The sequence below is a fragment of the Peromyscus eremicus genome, chromosome 8a, assembly GCF_949786415.1.
Source record: "Peromyscus eremicus chromosome 8a, PerEre_H2_v1, whole genome shotgun sequence".
NCBI lineage: Eukaryota > Metazoa > Chordata > Mammalia > Rodentia > Cricetidae > Peromyscus > Peromyscus eremicus.
The window spans coordinates 71138873-71159557 of record NC_081423.1 but is presented as its reverse complement, the minus strand read 5'-3'; the positions used below and the strand labels follow the sequence as shown (position 1 = coordinate 71159557).

General features: G+C 48.8%; 1 protein-coding gene across 2 annotated transcripts; it reads right to left on the bottom strand.

Annotated features, from left to right (window-relative positions):
• Nucleotides 1-261: 261 nt before the first annotated feature.
• Nucleotides 262-8626, bottom strand: Mrps23 (mitochondrial ribosomal protein S23). 2 transcript variants are annotated; one of them, XM_059271489.1, is made up of 5 exons: nucleotides 8527-8626; nucleotides 7595-7765; nucleotides 1872-1949; nucleotides 1376-1502; nucleotides 262-878 (listed from the first exon to the last, which is right to left on the bottom strand). In XM_059271489.1, the coding sequence occupies exons 2-5, from the start codon at nucleotides 7750-7752 to the stop codon at nucleotides 792-794; spliced, it is 450 nt and encodes a 149-aa protein (XP_059127472.1). In that variant the 5' UTR covers nucleotides 7753-7765; nucleotides 8527-8626; the 3' UTR covers nucleotides 262-791. The 2 variants fall into 2 exon arrangements, with proteins under 2 accessions (XP_059127472.1, XP_059127471.1); XM_059271488.1 differs by having other exon boundaries at nucleotides 8477-8611.
• Nucleotides 8627-20685: the final 12059 nt, after the last annotated feature.

Sequence of the window (20685 nt, the reverse complement as noted above, 5' to 3'; positions counted from 1 at the left end):
CAGAGAAGGTCTGCACTCAGAGAACTGCATGGAAAAGCCACAGGGGCTTTAAGGTAAGGACCGTCTGAAGCTGCTTTCGACTTCAGGATGAAAACTACTACCCACAAATACAGAGCTGCATCACAACGGTCATCTCGTTTACTAGTAAAACATGGTCTGATAAAGCAGCCAGGAGGAGGGTGTTCATGGAGAAGACCATCTGAATCAGTTGCCCCAACCCCTGCCATCTTGAAAATCCAGTTACTAATAAAAACACCAGTCTTTAGCTAAGTGTGATCATTTATTCATTCAACAAACATTTCTAAGCCACCTATGAGCTGCAAGCCCATGCTAATCATCTCCAACACACTTAACCCATGACACTCAAGTTATGGTTTTGGTCTTCGTCCACATCAGACAGGTCCTCAATCTTACTGCAGCTGGCTGGGCCTCTGCTGGGCCTTTCAAGCTGCAGTCAATAGCATTACAGCAAAAGGAACAGACACCACCTGCAGACAGAAACACTGGGCCGAGGGGCCACACTACATGGTCAAGTAGAATTCTGTGGGATCCAGAGAGAACAAGGGCAAGGTTCAACGCGGCGGCCGCAGCCAGCACAAGACACCTTTGGAAGTTTCCAGGTGTTATCGACTTTGAAAGCATTAGAAAACCCTTTATATAACCATGTCATAAATTAAAAGTTCACAAAACTGGTGCTTTCAATCCACGGTACTGAGATGGAGACCAACAGAGTCCACAGCTCAGCCGAGCCATGTCCCAGGTGATGGGCGCGCTCAGTGCACAGAAGGGCCTCACGGAGAGGAGACGTCTGTCTTTGGCTCCTGGGCATCTTCCTGAGGCTGGTTTCCTTCCGGCGAAGCCTGGGGTCTGACACTGACCTGTTAGGGTTTGAGGGAATGTGACAATCGTCATGTTGCTTACAAGACCAGGAACAAGCATGTGTCTCAGCCGCCGCCAGTGCACACAGCTGGCTGCAGCCGTGTGACCAGGCACACTCTGGCATCAGGGAAACGCTCAGCAATGACATCTCAAGTCAATTGTCTTCTGACAAACAGCAAGTGCACAAAAATGTCTCCTGAACCACATTCCCAAGGGCTTGACAGCAACACGCTGTAAGCAGTAGTCACAGAACCCCAGGATAGTCAATGCAGCAGTATGTGACCTGGGGTTAAAGGCATGAGCCAAGGTTTCAGGAAGCAAACCACCCCTTTTACTGCCAGAGAGACAACGCCAACTGAAATTAAGTGTGTGTGTGTGTGTGTGTGTGTGTGTGTGTGTGTGTGCACTCACACAAATGCACAGCTGAGCACACACGCTCCTGCTGAGCTCCACCCCCGGAGGCCCAATAGAATAGCTTTGACAACCAGGTACTCACATTTCTTGCCTCTCTTACTCGTCTTAAAATGACCCCTTCTGCCAGCAGAGCCTTCCCGGTCTCCACAAACAACTTTTCTTCATCTGTCTCTCCGAGGTCCTGCAGCTCCATGTACTTCTCCACAAACCTGCAATTCCAAGCAGCCCACCCCAGGCCTGAGTTGGGGCTATGGTGAAATCTGCTGCACAGTAGCAAGCAAGCCCCAGAGAGAGCTGCCTAGAGGAGCACCCCTCCTGAGGGAGACCTCCACACAACTCCTCAAAGTGACAGCTGAGCTGGGCGGTGGTGGAGCACGCCTTTAATCCCAGCACTCGGGAGGCAGGGGCAGGTGATCTCTGTGAGTTCAAGGCCAGCCTGGTCTACAGAGCGAGTTCCAGAACAGCCAGGGCTACACAGAGAAACCCTATCTTAAACCCTACACCTTGAAAAAAAAAAAAAAAAAAAAAAGCTGAATCCTCGGGGGAGCTTGATTTACTCAAGTCTGGGCAATACTTACCGCTGACAGGTAGACTTGAAGTTGGGGTTGAACAGATCAAAAGCTTTGTGACCAGATCCATAGACAGAAAAGAATTTCCTAGAAAATACAAAAACAATATGAATCTCCACGATAGGCTATGGAATGGGGCAGAGGACTGCGGAGCATGCTGGACCCGAGACGTTCAGAGCCTAACCCAAAGAACGATGCATACAGCAAGGGGACAGAGGGGCTCAGGGAGAGCACTCCCTCCCCAACTGCCCTGCTCCCCTCTCCGAGGGCAACAGTTTCATGGGGCACCACATTCCGAAATGCCCCACCACAAATAACACCACAGACGCATCACTCCGTGTGTGAGTGTGTGGTGTGTGTGTGAGTGTGTGGTGTGTGTGTGTGCCACATGCACACTGAGTGTTGCGGGCACGTGGAGGACAGAGTAGGACATCATGTCTTCCTCCACCACTCTCCACTTTGAATCCAGGTCTCTCACTGGCCTGGAAGCTCACCATTTTGGCTAGGCTGGTCGACCGGCACATTTTCAAGATCTGCTTTCCCTCTGCCCCCCAAGGCTGAGGTTTACAGGCCCATGTAGCCAGGCCCAGCTTCTCACATGGGTGCTGGAGATTCACACGCGGGTTTCATAGTAAGTCTTCAAGTCTCCCAGCCACATCCTTTAACCAAAAGAAGGGTACCCATCTTCCTTTTTTTTTTTTTAAACTGGGGAAAAATTAGTCCTTGTTGGGCCTTTGAAGTGGCTCAGCAGGTAGAGGCACTTGCCGCCAAACCTAACGACCTGAGTTTGATCCCTAGAGCCCACACGGTAGGACAGGACTCCTGTGAAGTTGTCCCCTGACTTCTACATGGATGCTGTAGCAGTACTCAAACATGTGCATACATGTACATCTCCACTTTAATGAAACACAATGAAAATTTTAACAACCCTTCTTAAGTGTACCGGTGACATTTAGTGCCATCAGTCATACAACTATCACCTCAATAGTTCCAGAACATTTTAAAGTTACATCTATTTGTTTACTTAAGTATGTGTAGGTGGCACATGTCACAACACATGAGTGGAGGTCAGAGGACAACTTGAGAGAGTAGATTTTCTCCTTCCACCATGTGGATCCTGGGGCTTGAACTCAGGTCATCAGGCTTGGCAGCAAGCGCCTTTACCCACTGAGCCATCTCGCTGGCCCTCCAAAACATTTCCATCACCCCCACAGAGGCCAGTACCATTAAGCACGCACACCCCTCACCCCATATCTTGTGTTTTCAGAGTTTATCTCACATCAGTGCAGAGACTGTTTCCAGTCCTTTGCCATCAAGTCTGCTGTAAGAACACCTGACTGCCTGTGTGCTGTACAGGTGAGTCCATGAATAAATCCACAGACATGGTAGAGCGAGACCAAGCTATGTGCTCATGTATCTGTTAAAACAAAACAAAAACCAACCTCCCAAACTGCTCACGTGCCTCTCAAAGCAGCAGTGCCAAACTTACACTCAGGAAAGTTCCACAATACACAAGTGCCTGTCTTCCTGTTTCACGGCCCCCGCCACACTGATAGGCTGGAAACTGTAATTACAGTTTCAGCACCATCAACCCCCCCCACACACACACACAAGAGAAAAAGAATGGCATTGGACACTCTCTCAAGTTTGAAAGCAAACTGGATTCCTTTCCTGTAAACTATCCATCTTCTCTGTCCATTTTCCTATGTAGTGGTTGCTATCAACTTCAAATTCCTTTGTGGAAACCACAAGGTGTGACAGTAGAGACGGGACCTTTGGGAGTTCACCAGGTCACACACACAGCCCTTAAACAAACAGCACTGGTGTCCTTCGGAAAAGACAGAAGGCATGCTTCCTTTCTGTCCTCTCCCAAGGAAGGACACCGCGAGAAGACAGCACTCTCACAGGTAGGAGATATCTCCAAGTTCAAAGCCAGCTTGATCTACACAGCAAGTCCCACCCAGGAATCACAATGAGTCTCGAAACAAACCACCAAAATGTCTGTTGTGTCTCACAGGCCGAGTGCTCCCTGTGTGGACAAGAACCTGAGTTGTCTGTGGTGTCTCACAGGCTGAGTGCTCCCTGTGTGGACAAGAACCTGAGTTGTCTGTGGTGTCTCACAGGCTGAGTGCTCCCTGTGTGGACAAGAACCTGAGTTGTCTGTGGTGTCTCACAGGCCGAGTGCTCCCTGTGTGGACAAGAACCTGAGTTGTCTGTGGTGTCTCACAGGCTGAGTGCTCCCTATGTGGACAAGAACCTGAGTTGTCTGTGGTGTCTCACAAGCGGAGTGCTTCCCGGCATGGATCAGAACCTGAGTCCAATTTCAGCACAGTAAAGCACAAAGAGCAGAAATGTCTGAAAGTCTCAGAGAGCAAGAACATGCTTGTCCTGCTGGGTCGGGAAGTGCTACGGAGAGCAGAGGGTGCTAGCTCTTGTCTGTAATCCCAGCACCTTGGAGGCTGAGGTAAGAAGCTGCAGAGAACTGACATCAGCTTGGCCTCCACTGGACTCAGCCCCTGTCTCAAAAAACACAGAACTAGTTAAGTCTTAACCTCCCATCTCCCTTTTCACTGTCTTCTCCCGACAGCCTAGTGGTTTCTTCCAATCATCACACCACTAACGGTTCATCAACGGACGGTTATGAACCACAGGCCATGAGCTTCACTAACCACTGAGAAGATGACAGCACATGGTCCATGGTAGGTCTTTTTTTAAGGGTGGAGTTGTCAGAGAGACAGAACTAGAGACTGAAGAACTGAGGCCTCACACACGCCAGGTGAGCCCGATCACTGAGACACGGCCCTGGTTATCGGGAGCAGTTTCACTATGTAGCTCAGGCCGACCTCAAACTCTTGATCCAGCTGCCTCACCTGCCAGGTGCTGGGATTACACGTGTGAGCCACCATGCCCAGCTAGGTGACATCTGAACTTTTCTTCATTAATTAAAAGAAAAAGAACTATAAGGACATTAGAAGCCCATTTTCCAACATAATTTAGGTTAGAAGGAGTGGAAAGCAAATTAAAGAATACATATTTTCGGGCTGGAGAGATGGCTCAGAGGTTAAGAACACTGACTGTTCTTCCAGAGGTCCTGAGTTCAATTCCCAGCAACCACATGGTGGCTCACAACCATCTGTAATGAGATCTGGTGCCCTCTTCTGGCCTGCAGACATACATGCAGACAGAACACTGTATACATAATAAATAAATCTTAAAAAAAAAAAAAAAAAAAAAAGAATACATATTTTCATTTGCTTCAACACCTGATTAGTACTTTAAAAGTAATTCAAAAAAGGTAGGCCTGGGACCAGCGAGATGGCTCAGTGAGTAAGAAGTGCTTGCCCCCAGGCCTTATGATAAGAGTTCGATCCTTGGGACTCAGATGGTAAAAGGCGAAAACCAACTTCCACAAGTTGTCCTCTGACCCCACACGCATGCCCACACACATGTGCACAAGTACACACAAACTAAATAGATAAGTAAATGTAGTAAATTATATTTTAAAAAAAACAGCAACAATAACAACATAAAAACTCAGATGTGATATCACATACTTGGAATCCCAGAAGTCAGGAGGTAGAGGCAGAAAGACTACAAGTTCAAGATCACCCTGGGTTAAAATTAAATAAGATAGTTGAGTTTCCTGAAAAAGACCTTCCCAAACACAAAGGTGAAGAGGCCGACAAAAACAAAACCTGGGGGCTGGAGAGATAGCTCAGAGGTTAAGAGCACTGACTGCACTTCCAGAGGTCCTGAGTTCAATTCCCAGCAACCACATGGTGGCTCACAGCCATCTGTAATGAGATCTGGCGCCCTCTTCTGTATACATACATAATGAATAAATAAATTAAAAAAAAAAAAAAAAAACCTGGTGGGTGTGAATATGCTGTCTAAGTGCCTAACAGTGTAGAACAGCGTCTGACGGGAGGCACAGCAGAAAACTTGTAAAACAAAATCAACAGCTTCCATACACTAAGAGAGGCATTGTGGGGCTAGAGAGATGGTTCACCAGTTAAGAGCAAGAGCGAGCACTGCTCTTCCAGAGGACCAGGGTGCCCACCGTTCCCAGCACCGAGGACAGCAGCTTCACAACTGACGCTAACTCCAACTCCAGGGTGTCTGACCCCCTCTTCCAGCCTCCTCCAGCGGTGAACACACAGACACACAGATAAACATGCAGGCAAAACTCTATACATATAAAATAAAAATAATCTTTATTTAAAAAAAACTGCTGCCAGGCAGTGGTGTCGTTCGCCTTTAATCCCAGCACTTGGGAGGCAGAGGCAGGAGGATCTCTGTGAGTTCAAGGCCAGCTTGGTCTACAGAGTGAGTTCTAGGACAGCTAGGACTGTTGCACAGAGGAAACCCTGTCTTGAAAAATAAAAAAAAAAAAAGAAAGAAAAAGAAAAAAAAATTGCAAGACCTCTGGCTCTGAGGGGTACCTGCACTCACATGCACATAGAGATATGTAATTAAAAATAAAAATAAATCTTAAGAACAACAAAATACCAGGAGGCAGAGGCAGGAGGATCTCTGAGTTCAAGGCCAGCCTGGTCTACAGAGCAAGTTCCAGGACAGGCTCCAAAGCTACAAAGAGAAACCGTGTCTCAAAAAAAAAAAAAAACAAAAAACAAAAAACACCACATTTAAACAACAGCATCTTCCTTCACCTTTACGACTCTAGCATTTTGTCTTACGATGTGAAACAAGATTACAGGGACAGTGTTCCAAAGTGACAAAACTAAGTTCCAGGAGCTGCCTTCAAACCACTGCCTCAAAAGATAGGGCGATGGGGATCTGATCTTCTTCTTTATGCTTTCCTGTTGTCTCTCAATTTTCTATAATGAATATGTACTAATACGCCAGACATGGTGACGCATGCCTATAATACCAGGATTCCAGAGGCAGAGGCAGGAAGATCCCCTGTCTCAAGAGGAAAAACAGAGAAGAAATAGATGCTAAAGAAAGAAAGTACACAGCACTTCCTTCAAATGTCTGGTGATGACGTTAAGTGCTTTGAACTTCTAAGCATCTTACTTGACTGGCTTCGATGATCATTAGATGTTAAATCCACAGACCTTGTTCCTCTGATTTCCACTTCCAAAGAAGCAGATGTGACAGCCAACTTAAGCTTGGAGTCAGAATTTGATTTCCCAGATCTGCCCCTCCTGTGCAGCCACAGGCAGTTAACCTTTGAGCCTCATAGCTCTCTTGAAGAAAACAGAGGCAATGATAACTGCCCACTCTGACAGGGTTATTAAAGTCTATGAGTTGATGTTTGTGAAGGGCCTATCACGGTACCTCACACAAAAAAGACCGCCAATAAACAGACAACATCAGCTGCGATGTTCTGTCAGTTTAGGGGCTCCAGATTCCACCTCTTAGAACTTCTGTTTCTGGCGGATGGTGGTGGCCTTCGCTTTTAGTCCCAGCATTTGGGAGGCAAAGGCAGGCGGATCTCTGAGTTCGAGGCCAGCCTGGTCTACAGAGTAAATTCCAGGACAGCCAGGGATACACAGAGAAATCCTGTCTCAAGCATACAAACAAACCAACAAACAAACACTTCTGTTTCCTCTTACCACAGGGGAGGAGTGAGATGTCATTATTTTACTTGCTATACAAGACCAACTCCACAGAGCAAGTCCCTGTCAGCTCGTTAGCAGACTTCCACATAAACCTTCCTTTCTGAAGGTCGGTTGCATCCGTGCTCACTACAGGGGACAGCCACTCACGCTCGAATCCGATCCTCGCGGTAAAAGATGTCCTGGATGGCAGCTTTGGCTTTGCCATATCTCAAACGGGGTCTTCGGAAGACAGGCTCTCTCAGCGGCGGGAAGGCCTTATATATGTCAAACCACAGCGGCTTCTCCTTCAACACTCCAGCACGCATCAGATCCCTCGTCCTTAGAGAGGGAACAGAACCACTGTCAGTCCATTACAACAGCCTGTCAAAGTCCCTGAACCAACTTAAGGCAGGCCAGAGCAGCGCAGGGCTTCCCACCTAGAGGAGACATGGCCACATTCCACAGCAACCTAGCAAGGCCAGTGTTAAGTCCTGTTGTTGTTTGGGTCTCACGTAGCCTAAGATAGCCTTAAACTCAGTATGTAGTCGAGGATAACCTTGAATTTAATGCCTCTCTGAACTTCTCCAGTGCTAGGATTACAGCGTGTCCACGCCAGGCTGTCTTTTTGTTTTGACAAAAAGTCCTCCAGTAGCCTGACTGGCCTGGACTTCGCTACATAGCTCAGGTTGGCCTCGGTCTAGTGGCGATCGTCCTGCCTCGCCTCTCAAGTGCTCAGATTATGGGCATGAGCCACCACGTTCAACTTTACGCCACTCTTACCTTCTCGCATGCATCCCAACCCCCCAGCCCATCCACCGTTCCAAGCCCTTCAGCCCCTTCTTTATTCCAGAGGTCTCCCCCGAAGTGGGGTGGCGAATCTTTAAAGTGACAGATCAGAAATCCAAGGGGACGTCGACAAACTTTCCGAGCCAGGAGGGAGCACGAGGGCCTCTCCGGGCTCGGACACCCGCAACCGCGTCCCGCTCCGGCCACGCCAGGAGGGCCGTGACCCTCTGGGACCCCTGCTCATGCCCGACTCTGAGCACGCACCGGGAAAACACGCTCCCAATCGTCTCCAGCCGGCTCCCCGCCATGGTCACCTAGGGCAGAAAGCCGCTAGCTGCTACCGGAAGCGGAAACGGCAGCAAGCAAGCGAAGGGGGAAACAGCTGCTGGCCGAGCCGAGGATCACCGTCCCGCCTCAGCGCCGTCCGGAGGGCGGAGTCAGGCAGAAGCAAATGATGGGCTGAGCGGGCGCGCTCCGTTACTCCTGCGGGGACGGGGGGGGGGGGTGCCAGACAGGAACAATCGATGGCCGATCCGGAAAGGGCAGGAGTGCGTCAAAGCTACGCGGGAGTAGTAATCGACTGGTCCAGGGCAAAGATTGAATGTGGCACTTGGTTTCTTGCTGACTTTAGGAAGCCTCCTCCTCTCCCGCAGGTCGGGCAGTGTGGAGGGAATACAGTGGGGCTCGCGGAGATGAGGCACATCCTACAGTCAGCCAGCCAATCTTGACATTTGAAGCCACCGGCTCCAGGCTCGATTAGACCTAATCTTGGCCAGTTAGGCTACGCAGAAGGAAACTGAGACCCAAAGAGGGGCGAAGTCACTTTCCCAGGCCTCCTTCCTTAAGCCGGTCGCTGGAGCAATCTGCTTTCACGCTCAGTGGAAAGCTGCCTGCAAGTAGCGTTTCCTCCTCTGGGGGCGTCACTCGCCCGCCCGCTAGCTCTGGAGTTTAAAATGTGAAAAGTATTCAGAACTAACACGCTCAGGGAGGAAGCTGAAAATCTGGGGGAAAGTAGCCTGTCAGTGGTCAGCTTTTCAAAGTGTGGGTTTGGAGAGATGGATGCCTTAGATCAGGAGGACTCCGTAGAAATTAAGGCGTTTCATCAGGGTATTTGTGCAAGGGTCATCATTGTTGATTGTAGTGACAAGACTAAAAAGAAAAAAATCCATCGGGCTGGAGAGAGAGCTCAACAATTCAAAGCACTGGTTGCTCTTCCAGAGGACCCAGATTCGAGTTCCAGCGCTCACATAATCACCTGTAACTCCAGTTCCGGGGAATTCGATGTTCTCTTCTGACCTCTGCAGGCACCAGGCACAGACATACATGCAGGCAAAATATCCATACAAGTATAGTTAATTAATTAAAATTCGTCAAATGGCCGGGTCATGATGGCTTACACCTTTAATCCCAGCACTTGAGATGCAGAGGATTTCTTTGAGTTCGAGGTCAGCCTGGTCTACATAGTGAGTTCCAGGACAGCCAGGGCTATGTAGAGAGACCCTATCTCAGAACAAACAAACAAAAAAGTGGCTGGAAAATTAGAGTTCATTGGTTCTACTAAACTTTATGCAGCTATTAAAATCAGCAAACTTAGTTCATCTGTATTTACCTAGATTAGTGTCCATGGCTTGTTTGTGGTCAAATGAAAAAAGAAACAAAAAACAAACAAACAAAAAAAAAAAACTGCATCACTTGAGGATTCCAGCCTGTAAGAGGGAAAAAGAAGCCATCCATCCACAGATGCCAGTGTTTGTATGAGGATAAAATCTGTGCCAAAGGATATGGGACTGTGGACTTCAGTTATCCCTAGGACAAAAATGCAAGGGTTAATTCAGAGGTGTTTTTTCTCTTTATTTTGCCTTGTAAAGAGTTTGTATTCATATGTAAACTTTTTGACCCAATGAATGTTTTGAATCACACACTAGGTCGCCAAGGAACCTGTTATCTTTGTCCTTAGGAAAAAGCATGAAGTCATCTCAAAATCCTCCCACTCTAAGGGAGGTCCCAGAAGGGAAGGCAGGGAATGTTTTTAGGGCAGTTGCCGCTTGTTTGTGTTATCTCAGAGATAACTCCGCCTACCCACAGCGTAGCTATTATCATCCTCATTATGAGTGAGAAAGCAAAGCCGCAGGAACTTAAGTACCTTTGTCTGATATGCAGCTGATTGAACCGGGATCCAGCCCAACCTGAGCACTCTCCCACTGTGCTGCCTTAACTAGCCAAACGCTGGAGACAGGAGCTAAAAGGCTTTAACAAAACTGTCCTTAGCAGCAGGAGATACAGTGACCTGAGGCCTGAGCTGAGAGGTGGCATCACTCCTGCCTCCAAACTCTAGAACAGGGGCTGGAGAGGTGGCAGATCAGTTAAGTGCATATACTGCTCTTGCAGAGGACCTGAGTTCGGTTCCCAGTATCACAAAAGCCTGTAACTCCAACTCCAGGGAGACCTGATGGCTCTGGAGGTCATGGGCACCAGCCTGTAGCTGTCCTTCACACACACACACACACACACACACACACACACACACACACACACACACAGGGTAGTTTTAAAAACAAAATCTTAAAAAGAAGAAGGAAAAGAAGCAGGAGGAGGAGAAGGAAGAGAAGGAGAAGAAGAAGAAGAAGAAGAAGAAGAAGAAGAAGAAGAAGAAGAAGAAGAAGAAGAAGAAGAAGAAGAGATGTGTGTCTGCAAGTCCACTACCTATAAACTAGGACATTATACCATATGTTTAATCTAAAAAGAAAAAGAAAGAAAGAAGAGAAAAGGACTCTGGCCCCTGGGCCAATTGGCTCCCAGGTCCCTGAGATCTAAGGGAGTCAGCTCTGGGGAGTAAACATGCTCCTGGCTAAATATAACCTTCCCAGTCTTCAACAACTTTCTAATTCTGTCTGTGTCAGAGCTATCTGCTGCCCTAGTCCCCAGACATACTTCCCTTCTCCCTCCAAGGCCTGCCCCTGTAAGCTAGCACAGTCTATGCTGCAAAAGAATTAGAAAGGTTTATTCCGGGAGGCAGAGGCAGGCGGATCTCTGTGAGTTCAAGGCCAGCCTGGTCTACATAGCGAGTCCCAGGAAAGGCACAAAGCTACACAGAGAAACCCTGTCTTGGAAAAAAGAAAGAAAGAAAGAAAGAAAGAAAGAAAGAAAGAAAGAAAGAAAGAAAGAAAGAAAGAAAGGTGTATTCCAAGTTCATGGAGGAAAGCAGAAGACATAAATTCTCGAGCCAGAAGAAATAACAAAGTGGGGAATTTTTCGAAGTTATCCTGGAGTGATCCACCTTGAACCTTTGAAATTCTCCTTTCCATTGTCACATTTAATCCTTCTGCAACAGAAAGAACAGAGTATTGGTGGACAAAAAGGAGTACTTGGGAGTGTGGAGACATGGCTGATCAGAAGCCCACACTCAAGACATGTTTGCTCATAACACAGGATGATGTTGTTGGGTAGCTGGGAACAGACAGAACGGACAGTTGAGGCTTTGTGTCTTCTAGAGTAGGCTGAATGGGACAGGCTGGGGTACACAGTAAGTGCTGGTCAGCAACTGTCCCATGATGGTCACAGTGTCACTGTTGTGATGCCCAGCTGGGAGTGCAGCCTTTGATGGCGTTCTGCAGATCGCCTTCTGGGAGATTGAGGCACCTAATGTCTCACATGCAAGTACTCTACCACTCAGTTATAGACACACCCAAAACAGTGTTCTGCCTGCATGTATGCCTGCAGGCATACAGAAGGTGGTGAGGCACCTTGCGATTGCTAGGAATTGAACTCAGGAATTGCTAGGAATTGAACTCAGGACCTCTGAAAGAGCAGCCAGTGCTCTTAACCTCTGAGTCATCTCTCCAGCCCAGTGATCCATTCTTTCCACTAGCCCTTAAACACCAACTCTCGCCTGACTCTACAAGAGCAGTATGTGTTCTAATGAACCATCACTTCAGCCCCTTGCTTGTTGTTGTTTGTTTGTTTATAGACAGGGTACCACTAAGTACCCTGGCTGGCCTGAAACTTATGTAGACAAAGCTGACCTTGAACTATAGAAATCTACCTGCATCTGCCTCCAAAGTGCTGGCATTAAAGGCATGTGCCCCCATGCCCAGATTGTGGTGGTGGCTTATTGAGATGAGCTGTCAGTCTAGGGCTACAGTGAAGCTCATAGAGTGCTTTTGTAGTACGCACAAAACCCAGCATTAAATAAACAGGATATGATGATGCACACGCGTCATCCCAGGTCTCCAGAGGCAGAAGCAAGAGAATCAGAAGTTGAAGGTCATCCTCAGCGACAAAGCTTTGAAGGCAAGCTAGGCTTCCTAAGTCCTTGTCTTGCGGCTGGGAGGGGACAATCTCACTATAAAGCCTTATGCACAGGGTGGCTTTAAACTCATTCTGTAGGCCAGGCTGGTCTCAAACTCTCTGCAATTCTCTGGCCTTGGCCTCGTCAGTAGCGGTATTACAAGCACATGCCATCACGTTGGTTGAGGCGGGGCTGGGTATTTCTATAGTGCGGTTCTTTACCTTGTAGATGTCTGCTTGCTCTCTTCCTCTTCACATGGTCTTTTCTCCATGAGCAAAGCTATGTGTGTTTTAATCTCATATTGGATTAAGGTCTATCTTTATAAAATATAAAGACTATCTCCAAATGTGTCACATTCTCATGGACTTAGAGCTAGCTAGAATTTCAGTATATGAAATGAAGGAGAGGTAGGTCCGCCCACAACATTGGATAGTCAGAGCTGAACACCCCCATTTGCCAGCTGATCCACATCACCCTCTGCCACTCTTCACCTTGCCCTATACTGCAGGAACCCCACCTCTGTGGACTGCACGCACCAGCCCCTTGCCCTCTGCTTCCAGCTAGATCCTAGTTGATTCTGAAGTTGGAGGCACTGGCAGGGAGTCGAAGGAAGGAGGGGAGTGGAACTGGGCTTTGCTCTACGTCCTACTCCCTCCCTTACACTCCAAGAACACAGGTCACAGCCTACCCTGAGCCCCTCTCCACAACTGTCCCTCAGACCTGGTTCGGCTTGTTGAATTGTGCTCTCGTCATTAGCTTTGGGGTCCCATCTACATACCTACCCTACTTGGTTTCCCTATATTCTACCAACATCTTTGTAAACAGCACCTTTGTTTAAGAGGTGCACCGGGGCCGGGCGGTGGTGGCGCATGCCTTTAATCCCAGTACTCGGGAGGTAGAGGCAGACGGATCTCTGTGAGTTCAAGGCCAGCCTGGTCTACAGAGCAAGATCCAGGACGCATCAAAACTACACAGAGAAACTTTGTCTCAAAAAACAAAACAGAGAGAGAGAGAGAGAGAGAGAGAGAGAGAGATGCACAGGAATTTGTCCTACAAGAAAGAACATTGAAGATGCCAGCCTGCTGGTGAAATCATGAGAACTGCTAGCTTCATGTGCTGGAGGTCTGGGATCAAGGAATGAATAAACAATTGCGTCATTTAAATATTTAAAAATTATGAGGGGTGCACATGCCAGAAGACAACCTGTGGAAGTTGTTTCTCTACTTTCACCGTGTAGACACCAAAGATTAAACTCAGGTGCCCCAGCTTGGCATCAAGTGCCCTTACCTGCTGAGCCATCTCCTTGGCCCCAGCAATTGCTTTAAATGAGAGGAAATAAATAGTGTGTATTCATACACAGCATAAGAATCATATGCCGGGAGGTGGTGGCGCATGCCTTTGATCCCAGCATTCAGAAGGCAGAGGTAGGCGGATCTCTGTGAGTTTGAGGTCAACTGGTCTACAGTTTTAGGACCATCAGGGCTACACAGAGAAACCCTGTCTCAAAAACAAACACACCGCCAAAATGTATAGGGCTGCACAGCCTGGACTACATAGTGTGTTCCAGACCAGCTTAGACTACATAAAGAGACCCTGACTCAAAACGCGCGCGCGCACACACACACACACACACACACACACACACACACACACACCCCTACTGAATAGGTCCAGGGCAAGGAGGGTGCAGGGCAGGGAAGGGAGGGTACAATGCCTTTGCTCCTCTCCAGGCTGTCGGGCTCTGCTTGCCTTTCTAGCTGAGCATGCGCCTTAGGATGCCCACACCTGCAGCCCCCACCATCCCCAGCCACATGGGCTGAGTGCCCCCAACCTAGTCCTTCCCTCACAGCTCTGGTTGTCTACTTGTCTGTCTCACTGGGCTTCTTTCAGGGCAGGAACTGGGCCTGTCTCTGCCCACACCCAGCCTGGTGCAGGGCCCTCCACTAGTTCTTAGTGAGTTTTCTAGACAACAGCATGGACGAATAAAGCCAAGTCAGGACAAATGATGCCGTAGTGACCACGGGCCACTTACGACTGCCTGCACACATCTGGTTCTGCCACCTGGGTCTGGCTTCCCGTTGAGGCCTTTCCAAGACATACTGTGTGGAAGTGTTCTCCGAGCCCACCATGCATTGAGTGTGTACTGTCATTTTTAATCTCTGACTGTCCCCTGCCTCAGTGGGACTTTTTATAATCCTCTGGGGCTTCAACTGTCTTCTGTAAAATTGAGCTAACCATAAGACCCAACAGAAAGTCTTTTCCGGGCACATACGTAATCTCAGCACTTGGGAGGTGGAGGCAGGAGGGCCTCAAGTTCAGGCTAGTCTGGGCTACTCAGTGAGACTCTGTCTCAGGGGTGTGCGGTGGGGCGGAAGAAGCCTTGTTGCGAAGAGCCGGTGTGTTAGGACTGCAAAGCACTTGTGGGTAAACATAACTGATGATGATTTCTGAGGACTCCACACTTAGGAACGTTCCACCGTTAAATCACATCTAACGATTCACGAGACATTGTTACAAGCTGCCCAGCTTCCCTGCGCTAACAGGTTGCTGCCCTGAAGGAGACTCCAGCGCAGACAAAGGAGAGATCAACACTTTGTGCCCATAACTGCCCTGGAGGTCTGTGTGACTTTGGCTCCTTTCCACAGCCAAGGAAATTGGGGTGAACTGAGCCTGAGCAGCTGCGTGTTGGAGTTTATGCTGATTAGAATCATTCTGAGGGGTTGCCCATAACTACCCTGGAGGTCTGTGTGACTTTGGCTCCTTTCCACAGCCAAGGAAATTGGGGTGAACTGAGCCTGAGCAGCTGCCTGTTGGAGTTTATGCTGATTAGAATCATTCTGAGGGGTTGCATGGATCACTGAGGATGAGACCCCTTCAGGGCAGGTATTTCAGGGCTTGTGAACCTGGCAGGAAGTTCCTAGGGAGTTCGAGCAAGGCAGAATCTGATTAGGTTGGTTTGGAGTGGGGCCCTGAACTGTGTTTCTAGCAAGCTTCTGGGTTGATTGACAGCCAGGCTGCTAGTCTGCAAATGGGTAAACAACTTTCTCAAGTTTACATTGCAAGTTAGAGTGGATGGTCTTGGTTCTAGTTCTGTGAGTTTTGCATCCAGGCCACATTGTATTTTGTGTATGAGTGCTCTGCATGTATACCTGCACGCCAGAAGACGGCATCATATCCTATCATAGATGGTTGTGAGTCGTCATGTGGTTGCTGGGAATTGAACTCAAGACCTCTGAAAGAACAGCCAGTGCTCCTAACCACTGAGCCACCTCTCCAGCGCCCTACACGTTGGGTGACAAGACAGGCTTGTGCAATGTTTATGTGAAGCTTCACAGCTGTTCACACGGGAGTCCCTGGAACAATCCTCCTGACATGATTGTTTTTCCTCTTTAATTAGTGATCCCGAGAGCTGGGATCTAGTACAGTGGCAAAGCACTTGCCTGTGTATACATGAGGCCCCGAGTTTCATCCCCAACTATAACAGTAAGATAAATAAACAGAGTTTTTAAATAAAAAGAATAGTGACTTTATTTTCTACAAATGACACCTGCTAGGTGTGGTGGCGCATGCCTTTAATCCAAACACTGGAAGGCAGAGACAGGCGGATCTCTGCGAGTTTGAGGCCAGCCTGGTCTACAGAGTGAGTTTCAGGCCAGCCAGGGCTACATAGTGAGATCCTCTCTCACACAAAATAAAACAAAACAAAACAAAATTTAGAAGTGACACCTGTAGGCGGTCCTCCTAGGCAGGGCAGCGCTTGTTTTATGGGTCCTGAAGCTTATATAGCTTTAGTGACATTTTAAACTAAAAACGATCTTTGTTTTGCAAATTTCTCCAAATGCAGCTATAGAAACAAACTCCCTGTGGTCTGTATGGCTTGAGGCCAAAGGCCTCCTGCAAAAATGATAGTTCATCTTTCTGTGGTCAGTGACTGTCACTTCTGCAAATGACCACCTGGGGGCAGTAGGTTTACACAGACCCTTTTTCATCTACCCCCAGCTCCAGAAAGTTCCAGCTTCCCTCTAGCTGGCCCAGATCACTAATCCAACAAATGAATCTGTGCTGTGATAATGGGCATAAGGCCTCTGCGTACTTTTCTCTCAATAGCCGGCTTCCTGTTTGCTGCATACGCTCGGAGATTGTTTTTAAATCCAGATAAAGAATGTTAATAGGGGGTTCCGGACACACTGCTGGATCACAGATCCCTGGGAGGTGTCGCTGAGCAGGTAGGCCTTTTTCTGTTCTTCACAAGTTGTATCCATGTGGGGATCCTGGATCTTACCACCTGTCCTCCACCTGCCTCCACCAGGTAGCTTAGTGTTTAGGCATCGACTCTGGAATTCTACTGCTGACTTGTTTAAATCCAGGGACTAGCATTTACTAACGACGGCTATCAACTCCATCTCTGCACCGCCCTGTGCCTCCGTTTCCTAGTGGGTAAGAGTGGGAGTAATGGGACTGATTTCATGTCATCGTTGCTGGGTTAGGTACAATACAACATACGAACCACCCCAGAAGAGTGACCGGCACACAGTGAACCCCTAGTAAATGCTATCACCATCGTCATCCCACACCTTACCTGCCCCTTTTGGTCTTCAGGACAGATTCTCTGACCACTATCCCCTACTCCCAAGCAGGTGCTCCCAGAGAACTAGGAGACAGAAGTTGAGAATCCAGCATAATAACCACACCTGTTCTTCTGTGCACAATGTCCATCAAACCCTATGATCTTCCTGCAAGTTAGAGCCAATGCCCAGGGATGCCAAAATGTATGCAGGGCCAGGGGCACCGGCAGGGTCAGACTCCAGAGAGCCTGGCTGCATTTTTACAGAAATCTTTGAACATTGCCGTGTGGCTTCTAGGAGCTTCCCATGTGCAGATGAGCGTGGTGTACAAAGGCTGCTGGTCTCTTCTGGGTCTGTTCTTCACACTCTTTAACCCAATTATGGCTCTCCCCACCCCCTGCCCCCCGCCCGCTGTGGGGTAGTTACAAGTTACACTGAAGGTGTTCAGTCGCAACTTACAGTACTAGACAGAATGGCACATGGCTCTAAGAACTTTGTATATCAGAATCACCCGAGATTCTACAGTTGCGTTTCCAGGCTAAATTGCAAACCGAGTACAAGAGGACACATGCATTCTGAAAGTGCAAATCTCAGACCTGATGTTGTAGAGTTTCTTTTTTTTCTTTTTTTCTTTTCTTTTCTTTTTTTTTTTTTTTTTTTTTTTTTTTTTTGGTTTTTCGAGACAGGGTTTCTCTGTGTAGCTTTGCGCCTTTCCTGGAACTCACTTGGTAGCCCAGGCTGGCCTCGAACTCACAGAAATCCACCTGGCTCTGCCTCCCGAGTGCTGGGATTAAAGGCGTGCGCCACCACTGCCTGGCTAGAGTTTCTTAAGCTACGGTGTTCATACAAGTCATTATGATGAATTGTTAAAAACATGTTATATAATTCTGAAGCTTTGGGAGCTTTTTTTTTTTTTTTTTCCGAGACAGGGTTTCTCTGTGTAGCTTTGTACCTTTCCTGGGACTCACTTGGTAGCCCAGGCTGGCCTCTAACTCACAGAGATCCACCTGGCTCTGCCTCCCGAGTGCTGGGATTAAAGGCGTGCGCCACCACCGCCCAGCGGGAGCTTCTTTTTTAAGTTATGTTTATTTATTATAATCATGTGGCTGTGCTTGTGCGTGTGCGCATGCACACGGAGGTCAGAAGAGAACTTTCAGAAGTTGGTTCTCTTCTTCCACAGTGCGTTCTGGGAATCACACTCAGATTGTCAGACTTGGCAGTCGGTACCTTTACTTACCGAACCATCTTGCTGGTCCAGAACTGTGGTTCTCAAACTTGAGTATGGATTGGAGTCATCTTCAGGGCTTGTTCCAGCGCCTTCCGGTTGTAACTAGCATTTCTAACAAGCTCCCAGGGGGTGGTGGCTGCTGGGAGCACATTCGGAGCAAAGGGGGAGCAGAAGCAGCAAGGCGCTTGCTTTCAGGCAAGGCAGCCTGGGGCGCCTTTGCTAGACTACCTCAGCTCCAATTCTGTGAGCCTGGCATGTCACTTAAATTTATGTCATTTCCTTATCTGTAAAGTGGTTATTGGGCAAGATCGACTCCGCTCATGAATCACCTGACTGACAGCCTGGAGCCCTGGTTCTGACCTGGTTGCCAACTTGAACCCTCCTTGGGCCACTTTGAAAACAAAACCCACAGTTGTTGATTTAATTGGTCTGGAGTACTAAGCATAGGGATTTTGAGAAAGCATTTGGGGAGCAGGACCCTAACACCATGGCTCCCAAACTCCAGTGTGTGTAGGAACCACAGATTGCTCGGTCACACCCTTCATTTTTGATGCAGAAGGTCTGGAATGGAGCATTTCATTTTTTAAATTTTAATTTAAAAATATGCACATATGTGTATGTGTGTGAGAGAGATGTCAGAAGTGAGCATCAGATCCACCGGCACTAGAGTTACAGGCGGCTGGGAGTTGCCTGGTGTCAGTGCTGGGAATTGAACTTGGTTCCTATACAGGAGCAGTATGTGCTTAGTCACTCTGCCAGCTCTCTAGCCTTGAGAACGGGCATTTCTAAAAGCCCACAGATGGCTCTCCAGCTTTCCTTCAGGACGCATAGCCCTAGGATATTGCTGAATGACTGGCCTAAGGCTGGAAGAGAATCTTAGTTTACCTAGTACAGCATGCCAGCCGTCTGAGGGATGCCACCATACCAGCCTACCTGTATCTGCTAGGGTCAAGGGAGGGCCCTGATGGAACCGCATGGGGGACAGTTGTTGTATCCTAGAGTGAAAAAGTGAAATTGAGGGGAAGAGGCACACCCTTGGCGGGGTGACCCTGAGCCCAGAACAGGAAAGATGAACTGTTAAATGCCACAAGGAAGCCTTGGGCTCCACACAAGGAAGAATTTTAACCTTGAGAATGGCCTGTTCTGAAGAGGGCACCCGTTTCCTCTTTCAGTAGCCAGCCTCCTGCCCCTGCCTGTGTAAGTTGAGATACTTCTAGAGAAAGATGGTTACAGTCCCTCTCAAGTGTGAGGTGCACGCCTCTGGATGCACACCTCGAACCTCCGGTCCGCTCCACGTCATCGTTAATCCAGAAGCTTTGTGTTTAACGTAGGAAGGCGTGGTGTGGCACTTTCGCCACAGGCTGGGTTTCTCAACCCTGTTTTCTCGCTTATCAGCAAGCGGTTTTTTGCACGGCGAAGAGGAAGAAAGGAGCAGCGTTAAACACAGCCAGCAGGTCGCACAGGCCACTGGTGTCACCTCCTGAGGCGGTGTGTAGGATGCCTGAGTCCTATGGACTCCAGAGACAACCCTGAGGGTTAACCCCGGGCAGGGGGGGGGGGAGTGGAAGTGGGGCGGGGGAGCAAGGCAGGTGGCCCAAGGATTTGGCTCTTCTCCAGAGGCCAAACTCTATCCCCTGCGCAGGGAAAAGGAGGACGGTCCAGCCCACGCCGCTGGCCACATCAGTGCACCAAGAGAACACCAAGTCTTTATTACCGGAATTCCTATGAAACAGCTCCAAGTTAAAAACCACACACGGAGGAAAAAAAAAAAACAAACAAAAAAAAAAAAAACAACGAAGTGACACACAGAGACCTAGAGCTTTCCCTTCCTGCGCCTGACCCTGGAGCAGGGACGGCCCAGACCCGTCAGGAGCACAGTCTAGCCGCCCGGGGCTCGTGGGGGCTGGGGAAGTGTCCTTCTCTCCTGGGGTCACAGGACTGGCTGGGTGCCAGTGTGGTCCCCCACCCCCATCCTGCACCGCGCACGCACGTTTCCAAACTTGGTCACTCTGTGTGCACCGCACTCCCGAGCCCGGGGAAGCTCGGCCGGCAGGAGTTGAGGTGATGGCGGTCCCATTTCCACCACGCTCCCATTTCCTTCCAGTCCCTAGCAGCCCCGCCGCCACCCAAGCATCGGATCCCACTTTCAACCAGGGCCCCCGCGCCTGCCCAGGCTTCCCAGCTCTCTCTAAAGGTCAATGAGTTCCCAGATCATGGAACGAGTGGGGCACAATTGCGGCCTCCAGCCCCTTGGTGCCGGCTAAGCGTTCCTAGAATCACCTCTGTTCTTCAGATCACCTCTGGGTCTGAGGCACCCCTTAAGTTCCTGTCCTAGGCGCTCCCCCATCCCCCACCCCTGCCCCAGCTGGTAGCCTCTGCAACTTGCACTTCA